The following is a 13,780-nucleotide window of genomic DNA, read 5'->3' on the forward strand; positions in this document are numbered from 1 at the left end:
CTTATTTGTCCATTCATCGGTTGATTTCACTTTTTGGCTACTGTGGATAACGCTGCTGTGAACATTTGTTTATGGATTTTTGTGTGAATGTATGTTTTCAATTCTCTTGGGTATATAAGAGTAGAATTGCTTGGTCATATGGTAATGCTGCGTTTAACTTTAAAATGGCTGCACCATTTTTTATTTCCACCAGCAATGTATGAGAGTTTCAGTTTCTCTGCATCCTTGCCAACACTTAGTTTACATTTAAAAAATTATAGCCGTCCTAGCAGGAGTGAAGTGGTATCTCATCGTGACTTTGATTTGCACTTCCTTAGTGACTGATAGTGTTGGCATCTTTTCTTGTGCTTATTAGCCATTTGTAGGTCTTCTTTGAAGAAATGTCTATTCAAATCTTTGCCTATTTTTTTAAAGAGAGGCTATCACGATTCATTTTTCCATTTAACTTAATACTTGCCTATTTCACTGGATCAATTTCTCCATAAAACATTACAGTTTTCTTTCACAATACCTTTATTTTAAGTGGCACATTCTTATTCTTCCTTCTTTTAGATTCTGTTGCAAGCTAAGATATTCACAGGCTGCTTACAGTACTCATATGTTCTGCCCTCTTTTTTTTTTTTACTGTGGCAAAATATATATAAGATAAAATTTTTAACACTTTAACAAACATTTTTAAGTATGCAATTTAATGACATTAAATACATTCTCAATGTTGTGCAGCCATCACCACTATCCATTTCTGGAACTTTTTTATCATCCCAAAAGAAACTCTACCCATTAATAACAGTAGGGAACTTATATTTTTAGGATCTTTTGAAATGGAACCCAGTTTACATCACATAAATTTATTTCACCTTTGACTCATTTCAGGTTAGTTCATTTTCATAACTGTCACTAGTTGTTACTATTAGTTTGTGAAAGGATGATTCCTTGAAATGACAGATGTGGTTATTTTGAAAATAAGTATATTTTACCATTATATATACAATGCACATAACTTTTTATATATTGCATATACTTTGAAGTTGAACATATACGTATTTATATACTGTAAATTTATATAACTTATTATTTTAGGAAACTCAAGAATATACCCGAAATGTTGTGAGATACTGCCTTGAAGCTCTTCAAGACTGGTTTGATGCTATTAACTTCGTAGATGAGGTATGTATATTTTTGATATATGTAAAAGCATTTAAGAAAAGATCTCATTTAACATTGAAAATAATGAATATCTTTTCATGGGATAAGGGAAAGGTGTTGGAATAAACATAAAATCACTAGGCTTTAAAAAAGGAGAAGTAAGAGACCAGTTGTTTGACACTTAGGAGATTCTACAGTGCATTAACTGTATTTGCTTATTTCCTAGAGAAGGGTGTAATTTTTAAAATGTTATTAAATGTATATTTCTCAGGAGTTCATTCAGAGAGATAAAAGTGACAGTGCAAATGTGAACAGAATAGGGGAGATTGATGGAAAGGGTATCACAACTTTATTAATTGGTCAGTGTTCTCCTTTGGACATGAATAAAGATGATTGGTTTTTTTTTTTTTAACATCTTTATTGGAGTATAATTGCTTTACAATGGTGTGTTAGTTTCTGCTGTATAACAAAGTGAATCAGTTATACATATACATATATCCCCAAATCTCCTCCCTCTTGCGTCTCCCTCCCTCCCATCCTCCCTATCCCACCCCTCTAGGAGGTCACAAAGCACCGAGCTGATCTCCCTGTGCTATACTGCTATACGGCTGCTTCCCACTAGCTATCTATTTTACACTCGGTAGTGTATATATGTCCATGCCACTCTCTCACTTCGTCCGAGCTTACTCTTCCCCCTCCCTGTGTCCTCTAGTCCATTCTCTATGTCTGAGTCTTTATTCCTGTCCTGCCCCTAGGTTCTTCAGAACCATTTTTTTTTTTTTTTAGATTCCATTTATATGTGTTAGCATACGGTATTTGTCTTCCTCTTTCTGACTTACTTCACTCTGTATGACAGACTCTAGGTCCATCCACAGTAACTCAGTTTCATTTCTTTTTATGGCTGAGTAAGGATGGTTGTTGTTGATAATGAACTGAGAAGAATTAAATAAGGGCTTGCTGTTAATTAGTCAGCCAAGTTTCCTATCAGAAGCCCCTTTTATTCCTCTTATGAAGTGGGGTCAAAATTTGCCATATGTGGAAGGAAGAGCACTCCTTATCTGATTTCTGAACTCTGGGCAGATGCAACTCCTGGTGTCTTAGGCCAGGGCACGGAGAGGAGGGGCTTTTATTTATTTCTTTTCCTTAAAAAATTTTTCTTTTACACAATCATAAACTTATTGAAAAGTTGGAAGTGGAGTACGAAGAACTTTTTCTTGAACTATTTGAGAGTTAACGTGTTAACTTGATGCCCATAACTCCCAAATACTTTAGTGTCCATTTCCTATAAGCCAGGACATTCTCTCTCTTATATAAACAGAGACAACCATAAAAATTAGGAAATTAACTTTATTATTACTATGTAAATGTTAGAACTCATTCATGTTTTACAAATTGTCCATTGATTGCCCTTTATAGCAAAAGGATCCTATTTAGAGTCGCATGTTGCATTTAATTATCATGTCTCTAGTCTCCTGGAATGACTGCTCATTCTTTGCCTTTCAGGGCAATAACGTTGTGAAGAATACAGCTCAGTTATTTTTGTAGAACACCCCTCAGTTTGGGTTTTCTTATGAGTAGGTTCAGATTATGCATCTTCTGCAGGAATATTACAGAAGTGATGTTGCAGTCTTTTCATTGCACCCTCTTTAGTGGTTTATGATCTTTGTTTGTCCTATTACTGATGATATTCTCTTTGTTCATTTGATTAGGGTGGTACCAGCTGGACTTCTTCACCATAATGTTACCCTTTTTCTCATCGTAATTAATAAAGTATTTTGTGAGGACGTGCTTTAAAGCTATTTAAATACATCTGTTTTCTCATCTAATTTTTAGTTCATTCACTCATTTTCTGCTGTGGAGATTCATAGTTTCTTTTATTCACTGGGTTATAATCCAATACTACTATTATTTGATGCTCAGATTGTTTCAGATGTGGCCAGTGAGAGCCCCTTCAAGCAGGTTTCTGTGTCCTTTTGACTTGTCCCGTATTCTTTGAGCACTTCTAGTCTTAGTGGCTCAACAAGATGTTTCAGACTCACCTTATATTTTCCCTATTCTACCCCTGGAATCAGTCACTTTTAAGGATCTTTTGTTACTTTTAGTAGAGAACAGTATTGAGAAAGCAAGTTCTGGATGCTTGGTGGGCTCACTGCTATCGAGGTATTAACTGCTTCCAGGCCTTCTCAGTGAACAGAGGTTCGGAATATATGTATGCATTTATGTATATACATGTACATATCTGCATCTATATTTATTAATCTATTATATATATTGAAAGCTGTGAGTTCAAACTGATACTTTATATTCCAGTATAGCACAGGACTTATTCTAGTTTTCTCTAACAGTGAGAAACCTGGCTTCCATTATCCTTAATATATTTATTTCTTTGACCAATCCTCTTATATAGAACCAATTTCTCATATCAGTTACCTCCCTTTTCCCTACATGGATGCCCTCTTCTCCCTGCATTCTGCCCCCCACCCTGCCCTACATATGGACACCCTCCTCATCCCACTTGGACTCCAACTCCCCACCTTGGACTACCCTTCTGTGAAGAATCCTTCTCGCCCTATGTGTGCTTTGAATTCCCACACCAGGCATTTCTTCATTCTGGCTGCCCTCCTCATCCTGCTTTGGCTTTGATGCCCCATACTGGGTCCTTTCCACCTGTGGATAATCTCCTCATCTTGCTTGAATTTTGATTCCTTATTCCAGGCTGGCGCCCTGTGTCATTGTCCTCTTTACCTCTATCAGGTTCTGGCTTCTCATCCCTGGTCAGTCCCCACTCTCCACACCCTAATTGGCTCTGACATAGTATACTGGGCTGCCCTGCTGTGTGGATGCCCTGACTCCATATGCCAGGCCACACCCCACTTCTGTGTAGATACTCTTCACCCTGGAAAACCACTGACATTTCCCCCCACCCCGCCCCAGCACACACAGTTGTCCTTCTCACCAATAGAAGCCTATTTTGGTTTATTTCGCCTCTTAACACCTCTCCCACCCAGTGGCTTTAGGACTGAATTATTTATGAAGGGAAGAGCTTCCTGCTGTCTTTAACTCTCATCCTTCCTGCCTCAAACTAATTTATCTTCCATCCCTGATGACTCCTCCTCTAATATTTGTTTGTGCCTGCCTTTAGCCTTCAACCTGGCTATTTTGTCCATTTGGATTCTGATTCTGCCTTCACCAAATCACCGATTCTTATCTTGTCTAAATATTGGTACTTAAGCTTAAGCTTTGTTTATATAAATGGTAATGAGTCAGTCTTTAAAGAAAACATTCTCCATTCTCCACAGAGCTCCATCCTGCTTTTAACCTGCTTCACTATTTCTTCACCCCATTGAGGATTAGTCCGTCAGCTGGGGCTTCAGCTGGAGCTTCTCTCAATCCAATTCTCATTAGTATTCGAAACTTTAGGAATTATTGTTGAAATGGTGGCATCACTAAGACAACAGGAAGATTGAACTAGGGGAAAAGTATTATTACACACAGAGGGTTAGGTAGTATTTGACATGAAATTAATCCACGGTTGAACTTGGGATGGATTTATGGATAGATAGAATCAAGTATGGAATACAGAGCAGCTGAATTCAAGGAAATAGTATGTGTGTGTATGTGTGTATATATACACACACACATATTCACACACACATATATGTGTGTGTATATATACACACACACACACATATTTTTAAAATTAATTTATTTTTAGCTGTGTTGGGTCTTTGTTGCTGCACGCAGGCTTTCTCTGGTTGTGGTGAGCGGGGGCTACTTTTCGTTGTGTTGCACGGGCTTCTCATTGTGGTGGCTTCTCTCATTACGGAGCACAGGCTCTAGGTGCGCGGGCATCTGTAGTTCTGGTCTGTGGGCTCAGTAGTTGTGGCTCGTGGGCTCTAGAATGCAGGCTCAGTAGTTGTGGCGCACGGGCTTAGAGTTGCTCCACGGCACGTGGGATCTTCCCGGACCAGGGCTTGAACCCGTGTCCCCTGCATTGGCAGGCGGATTCTTAACCACTGCGCCACCAGGGAAGCCCCAGTATATTTGTTTTCTACACAGAAATATTTTTGGAAGATACTGAATGTTGTAAAAAATTTTTTTAAAAAATATTTATTTGGCTGCTCTGGGTCTTAGTTGTGGCATGTGGGATCTTCGTTGCGACATGTGGGATCTTTAGTTGTGGCATGTGGGTGTGGGATCTAGTTCCCTGACCAGGTATCGAACGTGGGCCCCCTGCATTGGGAGCGTGGAGTCTTAACCACTGGACCACCAGGGAAGTCCCGAATGTTGCAAACATTTATAAAGATTTTTAATAGAAAAGAAAATAAGTATAGAATTTAAGGAATCAACCAATATATCTTTTACGATGTTTAAAAGTTTCTTCTTTCTTAAAGTGCTTTGATATATTTGTTTCTCAAAACAACCCTGTGAAGTAGGGAAGATATTATTATCACTCCCTTTTTTTCAGATGTAAAATGGAGATGCAGAGATATTAAATGACTTGCCTCTAGTTGTATAGCAAACTCCTGGTATTTCTGGGTCCAGATCCCACATCTCTCAACTTCTTGTCATATTTCAACTCTACTGGCTTTGGGCAATTGAAGGAGCTTTAGAGTCAGGCATACCTTAGCGGACACTATGTGATCTTGGTCTTGGACAGTTTTTGTTTTTTTTTTAAAGCATTGCCGAGTCCATCTCCTCATCTATTTATTTAATATAATAATATTAGCCAATGAGGATTGACTAAGAGGCACATATTTCATGTGTGATAAATATTTGTTCTTCTTTCAGCCTTGAGAGTGGAGGTCAGAAGTTATTGCAGTAATCCAGCACAGAATAAGCAAATAATATTTTTTTGAACTGGATTAAGCCAAATCAAACAGTCACTTAGAAACACAGGATGGAATAAATTTTCCCAAAGTACAGGCCATTTAAGAATCCTCAAATACTGAATATCATTTATGAGTATGTAGCAGAGCAACATTTATGAGTATATAGCAGAGTGGTTTGATTAGAGTCATCTCTTATAAGATGGAAGTAGAACATGTGTCCATCAAGCAAATATTTATCAAATGTTTACTGTGTTCTAAACATTGGGGATACAGTGATGAAACGGTGCCTAATTTAAGGAAATGGAAGACAAATAAATGGCTAATTTTATCAGAGGGCTTCTGTAAAGTTGTGACCAAGGTGCTATGGAGGAGAATAGAGTGGAGCGTCTGATTTACCTGAGGGACTCAGGAAAAGCTTCCTAGCAGAAATGTCACTTCAGCAAAGTCTTAAAGGTATGTTAATCCAGTGGGAGCAAGGATGTATAGTATTTGAGGCAGAGGGAAAGGCATATCCAAAGGCACTACCTATGGTGCATGAGTTTATGTTTATATGACAGGAGATGAAGCTGGAGAGGTAGGCCCTGTCTCTCAAGAGTCAGAAGGTTAAAGGAAATTAAAACTATAGGGAGCCATTAAAAGATGATGAATGGAGAAGTACAAGGTTAAATTAATGTTTTGGTAAGACCACCTCCTGGCAATATATCAAGGTTTAAATAGATGTACTAATTAAGGTTCTTTTGAATACAAGGAAAAAAACATTTTTGAGGCAGCCTAACTTAACGGAGGAATAATTTATTATGAGTACAGAGAGGTCTTTCAGGGATCTTATGGCACCTGGACTTCAGGAACTGAGTGGAAAGCTGAACAGGAACTCCTGTCTCTTGCTTTTGCTTTGGCCTTTCTGCCTCATTTTTTCTTCCCTTTCTGTAGATTGGTTTTCTGAGCTTTTTTGCCTATGTGGTTAAATATAACCTTCCTACAGTTGCCTAATATTGCAGTTTCAGCCATACTCCAAGACTCTCTGCAGATGTCTTTAAATCTGGTTCAAATTTCAAGTGAAGAGAGAACCTCATTGCCCACGATGGGTTAGGTGTCTCCTGCCCTGATCCAGTCAGATGTGGCTACTGTAACTTGACTGTCAGGCTCCAGTCCCTGTGTGTGTGTATTTGGAAGGTGGTGTAGGAAGGGACATTCTGAGAAGATGGGGAAGGTCGTGAGCTAGGCAGATACCACAGAAAGTTTCTTACAGAGGGTAAGAATAGAATCAAAGGCTAGCACTGAAATCTAGGCACTAAATGTTGTGGGCCTGACCTAAGGTTAGTTAGGGGCAGTATGGAAAGAGAGGAGGAAGTAAAGTTAAGAAGTATTTAGAAAATAAGACACACTTTGGTGCCTTATGAAAGGTAGGAGGTTTGAGAGAAGGAAGAAGTCTACATTTCAGATTTGTATTACTGGGAATTTGGAGAAGAAACATTGAGGAGGATTGAGTTTTAGGGCAAAGATGCTGAGTTTGGTTTGGACACAGTGTATGTTTGGTCCCCACGGGATTTTAAGTGTTGATGTTCAGTAAACACTTGAATGTAGGGTTTGGAATTCAGGAGTGAGATTTCTGCTGAGATTTGGGAGTCGTCTTGGGTTGGCAATTGAAGCTATGAACTGGATAAAGTCACCTAGAATGAGAAGAGTAGAAAACTAAGAATGGAATCTGAGGACCACCTCAGTATATATGGGAGGAGTGGAAGATGAGTTTTTCAAGTGACTAATTTATGACGTTGAACAAGAGGGGATTATGGAATATAACACTGTAGAAGAATGTTTAGTGTTTAGCATATGCTCAAGCCTTAAAAGACAAGATAGAGTCTATGGCTTAGTAATTAATAGAAATGTGTGTTGGGTACTATGTTCTCTCACTTGATCCTCACAGCCATCCAACTGCTTATTATCTCCACTTTACAGGTCAGGCAACTTAGACACAGAGAAGTTAAGTAACTTGCTCACAGTTTTACAGCTGTAGGTGGCAGAATCAGGATTTGAACAACTGCAAATCCAGCTTTTAAGAGTCTGCTCTTAACCACTGTTCTTGATGCCTGCCTTCGAAGGAAATGGAAGGAGATTCTGATTTAGCTAGTTAGTGTAGTTTATGTTACTAAACTGATTATAGTAATGGAGGGCAAACTTGTTTTATTTTTATTTTTGATTGTGGTAAAATACACATAAAATAAAATTTACCATCTTATTAACCTTAAGATACAGTTCAGTAGTGTATTCACATTGTTGTTCACCCAACCTCCAGAACTTTTTGTTTTGCAAAACTGAAACTCTATACCCAATAAACTCCCCATTTTCCCTTCCCCCTAGCCTCTGACAACCATGATTATATTCGTGTCTCTATAAGGTACTGTAAGTACCTCATATAAGTGGAATCATACAGTATATCTATTTTTGTGACTGGCTTATTTCACTTAGCATAATGTCTTGAAGGTTCTTCCATATTGCAGCATGTGTCAGAAATTCCTTCCTTCTTTTGGAAGCCAAACGTTTATTTATTAGAACAACTTTCTTTAGACATTTTTTCACATGTTGAGGAAGATCTTTTTCTCATATCGGTTTTGGAAAAAACTGTTTCAGGGATGGGGACATATTGCACATCTTTATAACTCTATACTGGTATTTGAGTGTTTTGGGTAAAACTTTTTAACAGGAGAAAACTTTACTAAAAACTTATAGAAGCATTAAAAACAAATAATACCTTTTAATTTTTCTTGTCTGTTTGAGAAGGACAACTGTGTTGTACTTTTTCCCTGTAGTGATAGCGTGACCCATGGGAGTCACAGATTTAAAATACAGTTTTTATAATATTCACAAGGATACCAAAGGTCTTTGATGTATACTGTACTAAGCTTTCCTATAGAAACTGTGTGTTCACCACTGATATGGGGAGCATCTCACCCAACTAGGTAAGCCTTTTAACTGTACCTCAGTTTAGGGCTGTAGTCACAGCCTCTTACCGTTCTGAATGTAACAGCGGAGTTCAGGCTAGCTTTTCAGTTCACTACTTGTTAACTTTAGGAAGTTACTTAAGTTTTTTAAACTTGAATTTCCCTATTTATAAAATGGAATATTCAGTTTCTACCCCATTGGGTTCTCCTAGGATTAAATTAAATCTGAATAAAGTGCTCATTAGCACAGTGACCGGCACATAGTAAGTGCTCAGTGAATGTTAGCTGTAATTATTGTTCTTGTTACTATCGTCAAGTTTGGTATGCATGCATTTGAAGATTCCCAAATGGCCTACTGTAGAGGGAAATCTATTCCATCCCTTGTTCTGGGCTAGATGCTTTAGAGGATTCAACGTTGAGGAGTGTACAGTTTCTGCCTTTAAGGAACTTACATTTAAAATGGAATAATTTTATCTACAGTGGGTTTTTAAGCTGTAACTTCGAAAATTGTACTTTTTGATTAGAAAGTATAGGGGAATAAATCAAGGTGAAAGTGTGGTTTTAGCATTCTAAAACCTTCTTTGAACTCTGTGAATGATTCTTTGACTTGTGGATTTTGTTTGTTTATTTCCAGCCAGCACCTAACCAAGTCACTTTTCATCTGCCACTACATCGTTATTATGCTATGTTCTTGAGTAAGGTAAGAGTGTCATTAAACAACTCTGTTTGTTTTTTGAATATTGGGAATTACGTATTGAATTAGTAACATTTTTTATCATAATTTTTAGGCTGTGAAATGTCAAGAACTAGATTTGGATTCTGTTTTACCAGATCAGGAAATGTTAATGAAACTAATGATTCATCCACTCCAAATTCAGGTATGTTTTCAGGCTTTGAAAAGGTTTTGAATTCCTTGGTTAAGTGATTCTTCCTTTATTTTATTTGTATGCCTTTATCATTGTTATTATAGCCAAAATGTTTGAAATTTTTAAAAAAATTTAGTTTTTGTATTTTTGCCAGATTATATTTGGTTTTTTGTTTTTTCTTTAAATGAGGTTTACATTTAGTTATAATTTCCCCAGGAATTCTTTTCACTATATTTACTTATGGGGGGGTTTAACATACTACAGCACTGTTTTGGGAGTCAGGAGACCCAACAAATTCTAGCCTTGGTGCCACCACTATTTTATTATCTATGTTGTTTGGAGTGGTTCACCTACTTGATTCTTAGTTTCCCCATCTATAAAGTGAGAGGAGAGAAAAGAGAGAAGAATTAGCCTACATGTGCACTGTGGTTTCTTTCATTTCTAACACTGTGATTTTGTGGACCACCTTTTATATACATTAGTGGGATTTGCACTTCAGTTTATTTTTCCTGGAAATTTTAGATTTGTTAATCGTTATTGAACTTTACCTCTGGGAGTTAGGAACAAATAAGAGATGAAGTTATGACTGTGCTTAGTTTTAGTTGATACAGGACATAAATACATGAAGAATTAAATATTAATATAGTAAGAAAATTTATTCTAATCTGATCTGCTCTTGCCAAATTTTAGAAAATGACTAGATTGAAGGTTGAGTTAGGGTGAATTAAAGACATAGATTGTATTCATTGATGTTGAACAGTGAACAGTTAGCTTGTTTGATGCTTATTATTCCTGTGTTTCTTTAAGCATTATGTATGTTTTCTTTTTTTTGAAGAGGAAAAAGTTAAATGTAATCGTCAGTGAATCCTCATTAAAGATTTCAGTGAATATCATTATAAATGTATCCAGGAGTCATCATGGAAAACTAACTCATTTATAAACTCCAGAACAAGGGACTGTATAAAATATAATGATCATCATAAAATTTAAAATTATATATTTGAATTGAGTATCTTAAACATTGGACAGAATGTCAGGCTTATGCTGTGATTAAGTTATAAAATATTTTGAAATGATTGTTTATTGTAACATGATTTTATAAAGGTTGACTTTAGATGACTTCTTTGTCCAATTTACTTAATTTTTGTTTTACTAGGCAAGTCTTGCCGAAATCCATAGCAATATGTGGGTAAGAAATGGTCTGCAAATCAAAGGACAAGCCATGACCTATGTCCAGTCTCATTTCTGTAATTCCATGATTGATCCTGACATTTACCTATTACAGGTAATAAGCTAACTTGATGATGTAGATGTTGTACTTTAGAAATATCTTATTTGTACCTGTGGGATTTTAATTTATAGAGGTGACTAAATGATGACATGGAGAGGTCAATGCTATTGAAAGAAGAATTTTATTACTTATAATTTCCAAAGGAAGGGGGCATGCCACACTACGCAGGACCAGAGGGGAAGCGTTAGGTTTTGGTCAGGAGGCGGAAGGAGGAATGAGGGGAAATCCTAGGCCAGAAGCTTTATTGGGGTTTCCATAGGAACGGCAAGGCAGGGCACGGGAAGTAGTTGAGGATTGGCTAGTTTGAATAATCTTGGTGGGCTCTGAGGCATAAAGGCCATCTGATACCTGCCCTGGGCAGGGGGCCAGGGGAAATATTGGCTTGGTATTTGAGTTAAGTAAAGGGCATGAGTGACTTGCATATGAGAGACTTGCTCTCAGGTAAGCTGTTTACTGTCTTTTAGCTAGCCTTTAGAAGGGTAGTTTCTCTCCTGGTCTGTAGGCTCCCCCTAGATGCCAGAACATCAGAAGATACAGAAAATAAAAAAACATGATTAACACAAGAAGTAAAACTGGGGAAATCCCTGGTGGTCCAGTGGTTAAGACTTGGTGCTTTCCCTGCTGTGGCCCGGGTTCAATCCCTGGTTGGGGGACTAAGATCCTGCAAGCCGCGTGGCGTGGCTGGAAAAAGAAAAAAAGAAGTAAAACTGAATATTGAGAAATAAAGATTGTGGGTTTTATTTTTTGTCTTTTAAAGGTTTGTGCATCTAGACTTGATCCAGATTATTTTATTTCATCTGTCTTTGAAAGGTAAGCATAATTTTATTAAGACAGGTATTAGGAAGTATTTGGAATTTTAACTAATTTTGTTTAACTTAAAAAAATCTGTCTCAAATATTTTTTTAATAGATTTAAGGTAGTGGATTTGTTGACAATGGCTTCACAACATCAAAACACAGTACTTGATGCAGAGCATGAGAGATCCATGTTAGAAGGCGCTCTTACATTTCTTGTGATTCTTTTGAGTCTTCGTTTACATTTAGGTAAAAAGCACTAATACAAATACTTGGGTATTAACTGTTAACCTCCCTTTCCTCCCCTCTCCTTGTGGTAGTAACTGGCTTATGAAAAGAAAGGAAAGGATGTATTACCGTTGACACTGCTTTTAGAATATCATTTAAAAAACCCCTTAAGGGAACTGCAAATATCAGGGTAGTTAAACTGTAGGTATATTGGGGCATTGTATTCTTTGCTCTTTAATTTTGGAAGCATCTCATTTTTGGTATTTACGCTAAATAAATTGTGTGGTAAGTTGTTTCTTTATAATATATAGATATTCAGATTTATTAATTCTATTTTTAATTTTAGGAATGTCTGATGATGAGATTCTCAGAGCAGAGATGGTAGCCCAGCTGTGTATGAATGACAGAACACATAGTTCATTGCTGGACCTCATATCCTTTTAAAAGTTTAATTTTCTGTTAGTTGCAGGATCTAAGTTGTAAGTAATATTTATGGATTAGAGATATATCACTTTTTGATTAAAACATGTTTTTTTGAAGTTGAAAAATAATATGGAGAAAAACTCCAATTGTTTGTTCAATTCTGTGTTCAAGACCACTGGTAGATTTTTTTGCCTCTGTCGTCTCTCAGGGTACTCTTATTAGACCTTGGTTAGGCATCAGGACTGGTGGCTCTGGGCACCCCAGTATCTAACCTTTAAGGACAGCAATAGTGAAAGGGAGCTGGACACTTGGTGAAAGGCAGCTAGGTCTACTTTATCTCTATAGCCAGTGGAATTCATGGTTAAAATTTAGAGGTATATCTTATTATTACCAGAGCTTTAAACATTCTGAGGATTTTTTTCTTAGAATTCAGTTTTAAACCAAGAGTATTTTAAGGGCAAAGACTGTTGTCTACAAACTTTAAAAACTTATGGTTCTCTGTATAAGACTGAGCATACAATGGACACTTCATTATTTTTTGATTTATTGTTTATAAAATTTTAGACAAAGATCATGTTATTTTGTGATAAAATTTATTTTGTGAATTTTTGACTAAATTTAATTTGTACATTATGATTATGTTTGAAATAATTGGCTAAATTTTGTGAAATAGCTCCTATTAGAAATGCCTATTTGATAGATAACCTTGAAGATTTTCTTAAGCAGCCAACAATTTGATACTGTTTGATGATTTCATTCAGCCGTTATATACTGTGTATTAGTGCTGTAAAACAGCAAAAGCATTCTCTGTAACTGAATTTAGAAGAATTATACAGCTTTAATGTGAAACCAAGAATCTTTGTGGTTTTCTTCTTTTTAAAAAATTTGCTTAGTATCTATTTCCTTCTTATTTTGAGGATGACATTTTGTGTTTTTGGAAAAATAATCTTTGCTCATAAAAATCTGGGCTGGTTTTTAGTATATTGTGTTTGATTTTCTAAGGGAAAGTACAACTTTATTTGCAAAAGGATGAAAATGGAGATTAATTTTTAAAGTTTTTTTTTTTCATTTCCTGAAACTGTGTTAATTTGTTTTGGGGGAAATGTACTTCAGAACTACTTCAGCATGTAATTTATTAGTAGGCTTCTAGATTAAGCTATCAGTTCACAGTTAATAAAAAGTTATTATTGAACTGTTATATTATATACCCCTCTTGTGGCCGACTTTATGTATTACAGCCAATTACTCTGCATATTTTAGC

The 13,780-nt window shown here is 36.5% G+C and overlaps 1 protein-coding gene across 6 annotated transcripts in view; it reads left to right on the forward strand.

Moving 5' to 3' along the window:
* The window catches only part of UBR3 (ubiquitin protein ligase E3 component n-recognin 3), a 228,265-nt gene that overhangs the window by 91,956 nt on the left and 122,529 nt on the right, over window positions 1–13,780 (forward strand). For all 6 annotated transcript variants that reach the window (XM_059053502.2, XM_059053505.2, XM_059053506.2 and 3 more), the window contains exons 11-17: window positions 1,081–1,167; window positions 9,552–9,617; window positions 9,706–9,795; window positions 10,940–11,068; window positions 11,832–11,884; window positions 11,984–12,117; window positions 12,443–12,528. In XM_059053502.2, coding sequence (XP_058909485.1) covers window positions 1,081–1,167; window positions 9,552–9,617; window positions 9,706–9,795; window positions 10,940–11,068; window positions 11,832–11,884; window positions 11,984–12,117; window positions 12,443–12,528 — 645 coding nt within the window. The remainder of the gene's footprint in view (window positions 1–1,080; window positions 1,168–9,551; window positions 9,618–9,705; window positions 9,796–10,939; window positions 11,069–11,831; window positions 11,885–11,983; window positions 12,118–12,442; window positions 12,529–13,780) is intronic.

The sequence above is a fragment of the Kogia breviceps genome, chromosome 2, assembly GCF_026419965.1.
Source record: "Kogia breviceps isolate mKogBre1 chromosome 2, mKogBre1 haplotype 1, whole genome shotgun sequence".
In the NCBI taxonomy this organism is placed as follows: domain Eukaryota; kingdom Metazoa; phylum Chordata; class Mammalia; order Artiodactyla; family Physeteridae; genus Kogia; species Kogia breviceps.